At 56.9% G+C, this 4,569-nt stretch overlaps 1 protein-coding gene across 2 annotated transcripts in view; it reads right to left on the bottom strand.

The window, feature by feature from the left end:
• Positions 1–445: 445 nt before the first annotated feature.
• The window catches only part of LOC114068057 (GPI mannosyltransferase 2-like), a 6,385-nt gene continuing 2,261 nt past the window's right edge, over positions 446–4,569 (bottom strand). The window contains exons 1-4 of one of the 2 annotated variants that reach the window (XM_027903927.1): positions 3,624–3,684; positions 3,085–3,238; positions 1,536–2,693; positions 446–1,143 (exon numbers count right to left, since the gene is read on the bottom strand). In XM_027903927.1, the coding sequence (XP_027759728.1) occupies positions 847–1,143; positions 1,536–2,693; positions 3,085–3,171 (1,542 nt within the window). In that variant the 5' untranslated portion in view covers positions 3,172–3,238; positions 3,624–3,684 and the 3' untranslated portion in view covers positions 446–846. Of the gene's footprint in view, positions 1,144–1,535; positions 2,694–3,084; positions 3,239–3,623; positions 3,685–4,569 lie in introns of those variants that run through there. The other variant, XM_027903926.1, reaches the window with a different exon arrangement.

The raw sequence follows: 4,569 nt of genomic DNA on the forward strand, positions 1-4,569 counted from the left end.
TCCCCATCCCGAGCCCGGGACCCCGAGCCCCATCCCAACCTCGACCCCGGGACTCCTGATCCCCATCCCGAGCCCAGGACCCTCGATCCTGACCCCGCCCCCGATGCTGACCCCGGGACCCTCGATCCTAATACCCTAAGCCAGAAATCCCCGACCCCAATCCCAACACCAACACCTATCCCGATCCCAACCCTGACCCCGATCCCGAAATCCCAGACCCCAATCCCAACACCAATCTCTATCCGAACCTCGGGACCCCTGACCCCTACCCCGATCCCAACCCTGACCTCGGATCCCAATCCCAACCTCGGGACCTTCCATCCCAACTTCCATCTCCCGGCACAGTGGGGTGAGCCGCCCCTCCGGTAACTTTCACGTGTTTATTAGGGATGTGCGAGTTCCCAAACACACCGGCCCCAGCCCTGCCACCCCTCCCTTGCCCCCAGCCCCAGCCCAGCCTGGCTCGGAGCTGTGGAGAAGGAACCAGCGTGGTCTGAGCTGCTCACAGCAGCTGGATCCTCCCTGTCCTCCAGCTGTGCCCACCAACAACACCCCAGAGGGTTCCCAAATCCATCACGAGGGTCCTGCCATAAATCTCCCGCAGGAGATGCAGGAACCGAGGTGCATTCCCATCCCAGGGAATGGGAATTTTGGCCATCAGTAATGACAGCAGAGCAGGACACTGCACCATCACACCACGGAGGGACACAGCAGCTCCGTACACACGTAGTAACAGGGGAGTAACACCTTTGTAACTGCAACAGCAGCAGCATCACAGCTACCTCAGGCTTCCAGAAAAAGTGAGTTTCGATTCTGACCGCTCCCAGTCTGGGCCAGCACATCCTGCTACGTCCACGGGAGGAAGTTGCAGTGCAGGAGCAGTCCCAGCAGCCAGTAGCACAGGAAGAATCCCAGGATGCCCTTGCTGAGGGGGGTAATTAATCGCCAGTTCAGCAGCAGCCTCACAACAGGGTTGTCAGGAGTCCCTTTCCCACAAGAACCGGGAGATTCGCCTAGGACAGACCTCCCAGAGGGTGGATTATCAGTCCCTGTGCTCCAGAGTAAAGGTTCGTGTTCCTGAAGCAGGTGAGCTGAGAACCAGTACAGGATGGGAGAGGAGGAGCCAAGGAACCGGGTCAGCACCTGGAGACAACAGGCAGAGCAAAAATCACACCAACTTTGGTTATTCTTTCACTGGAACTCCCAAACTTTGGTGCCACCAGCTGTGCTCTGGATCTTTCCACTGCCATCCATTAAGCTCGGCCCAACATGACAAGGATCCAGTATCCTTGTCCCCCAAGGACAGCAGTGTAGTTACACCAGAGCCACTGATCCCTGTCACCGCGTCCCCATCACACTGAGCACCCAGCAAGCTCTTTGGGAACTCTCCAGAGGAACTAACTGGCTTCGGATTCTCTGGGGAAGTAGCTCCCAAAGAGGAAAGGCAAAGCTTTTGGTTTCCATTCCCCACAGCTTTGGGCTGTGCCTGTCCCTCCCTCAGACCCCATAAGGAATGTGTGCCATGAGTGTCCTACCTGCACGTGCATGCAGGAGAATCCAAAGGCCAGCAGGGCCATGGCATGGACCACGTACACGAAGGCAGCAGGGCAGCAAAATCCATCTCTTGGCTTTTCCTCCTCTTCACTCTTACTTCTCTCCAGACCAAGAGTCAGGCAGTGCCGGGGGTTTGTGCTGACGTAGGTCCAGGCAGCCCACGAGACCAGAAGGGTCACAGGCAAAGCCAGCAAGAAATTCGGGATCTGCCTGAGCTCAAAGTACCTTAGAAAGCCCACATTCCAGTAAGCGTCTTGGATGTAGGAATAGACCACAGGGACCCTCCACAAGCACCAAGGGGGTTTAGCCCCATCCATGGCTGCCGGACGATAGCCCTTATCCCGAGCCAGCTGCAGCAGTGGCTCGGGAATGGCCCGATCCAGGCTGGTGCCAGGACCACAGAACCTCACGTAGGCATAGTACTGAAACACAGCAAAAGGCAGAAAAATGCCAGCACTCATCAGGACCGCTGAAGATGCCAGGCTAAGGAGCTGCTTCCACAACAGAGGGAGCTTCCTTAGGGATCCCGGTCCCACCTGCAGCTGGAGGGCAAAGCGTTTACCCTGGGAGTAGAGTAAGAAGCCAGCGTTAATCAGCCCGTTGGCGCGCGCCCCAGAAGCCAGGGAGAAGAGCAGCCCACTGAGCCAGCTCTGCCCCTTCTCCAGCTGCCACATGGCAGCGAATGCCAGGAAAGCAAACACGCTCTCCGAGTAAGCGGCTGCCATGAACACGTTGGCAGGGCTGAGGGAGAAGAGAAGGGCAGCGAGGAAAGCCACGCGGCGCCGCCGCAGCACGACGCGGCCCAGCTCGTACAGGGCAGCGGCTGCCAGGGCGGAAAACAGGGAATTCAGCAGCACGGCCGAGAGCAGGAGGCGGCTCCGCAGCCGCAGCAGCCGCTGCAGGGGCCACAGGAACCCCCTGGCCACGGCCCACAGGCTCAGGGGGTAGAGCGGGAGGAAGGCGCAGTTGTGCTCGTACAGGTATCCGTGCTCTGCGATGAAGAGGAAGTGCTCTGCGTCCCAGTGGGACAGCCCGCCCAGCAGCCACTCCACCAGCACATCCCACGGGCTGGGCTCCGACAGCCGAGGGGGAGAGAAGGCGTCCGCGGCGTGGTCCGGGATCAGCAGGTTAAAGACAGCCTGGGAAAAAGAAGAGAGGGTTGAAGACAGGCAGGGATCCTCCGGTACCGAAAGCAGCGGGCAGGAGAACTCCTGGGGTTCAAACAAAGGGATAAGAGCAGCACCAAAGTCAGGCTGAGGGGCCTGCAAGGTTGGGAGAAGGGGCAAACACAATGTTTTTTTGTATCTGAACAGAATAAAGCCATGGGATGTATCCAGGATGAATCCCCACGGAACTGCCCAGGGAAGGCTGCTCAGGCCACACACGCTCACTCCAGGCACCTCTGCAGCCTCCAGGTTTCTCCAAAGAGCAGAAGCACCTCAAGGAACACAAGAGGTGCCAAGGAGAGAAGCCTGGGAGCAGCAAACTCCAGCTGTCCCAGCCCCTCTGGCTGAGGGACAGGACACTTGCCTGCAGCAGCAGCGTCAGGGCTCGGCAGCGCCCGGCGAACCACACGACCTCCCGGAGCTGGGGGTCTCCCCTGCTCACCAGCTCCATTCCACGCTTGGAAGTTGCCTCAGTAGGTCACTGATGTCAGGGGAATTCTCCCTCCGGTTTGGGAAGCCTGGGTTGATAAACAGAGAGGACAGAGAAAGGGGTTTCTGGCTTCAGCCTCATTTATAAATGATGCGCCTTTGTTTACTATCAGGCACTTCAAAGGGTGCAAATCTCTGTGAACAGGAAAGTCACTGATGGGGAGATAACGCAGAGACCTCTTTGATATTGTTCCTATTAAAAAAAAAATTCCCTGACTTCTTAACCTTGGCTAGGACACAGAGGGAGAGAGGTTATGTCATGTACTCTGAGCCCATTCCTCACCGGACTGGAGTAAATCCCTGGAGCAGACAGGCTCCATAGCTGCCTCAGCAGGAACACCAGCAGCTGGAGCCAGGACTCCGCCAAGCCTCCTCACACACATCCAGTTCCAGTGCAGTGAATGAGATTTAAACCTCTTTTTCTTGGAATGGAGACAGGATTCATGTGGACTCTGAGCGCAACACCCGTGTAAGCAGTTGCTGTTTGCCCCAGGAGAGCCAAGAGTGGATGAGCTCAGCATTTACTCCATGGCACCATCTCTGTCAGAGGAAGGTACACAGGTACACAGCTTTCCCTCAGCCCAGACAGCACCTCCGGGACACAAATTTTGCACCCCTCCACCCTCACCACCTGCAGTTCTCCAGTATTTTGGCAAAACCTCCTGACTCCAGAGCGCGGGCACCTGCCTGGCAAACACACTGCACGTGCTGAGGTGGCTCTCATCCACCTCCTCCCTGCAAATCCCACTTGAAGGATTTAAAACTCCTTGTGGAGCCCCCTTGGTTTAATTCCTGTACGCCCTGGATGAGGTGGTGGCCCAGCTCTGAGCCCCTGGCCCCGTGCCAGGGGAGGGGGGTGGGATCTGCTGTGCAGGTTTTTGAGATAAGACATTTCTTCCGTTGGTTACCCCGGCCACAAACTGCTTTTCAGTTTGAGAAACACACAACCCACAGCTCTCACCGGGTCCCAGTGACACCACATCCTGCACTTCCGTCTGCCCTGGCACTTTGTAACACATAAAGGTCCCCAAATCGATCGCTTGGCAGTCTGAAATCACCCAGAGGGGTCTCTATTGCCGTTTTACTGATGGAGGAAAAACCCTGCCAGGCTGAAACTGCACGAGAGAGCAGGAAGCGAGTCACCAGCAGGGCAAAACCCAAGCTCCAAAAACACTCATTGATAGTTCCAGTCCCCAGCCATGGGGTTATGCTTCTTATTTAGCCACAAATAAAAGTTTCGGAGTTGTTCCTATTCCCCTTGTGCTCCCCAGCACTCCCAAAGCAACTAGTGGGAGGCACATTCTCCTGAATCACGAAGCTGTGACGTTATTTTAAGCGAGGGGACACTTCAACCCAGCTG

This window comes from Empidonax traillii, unplaced genomic scaffold, assembly GCF_003031625.1.
Source record: "Empidonax traillii isolate 1590-97213 ecotype Southwest subspecies unplaced genomic scaffold, ASM303162v1 scaffold1000:size392382, whole genome shotgun sequence".
NCBI classification, from domain to species: Eukaryota; Metazoa; Chordata; class Aves; order Passeriformes; family Tyrannidae; genus Empidonax; species Empidonax traillii.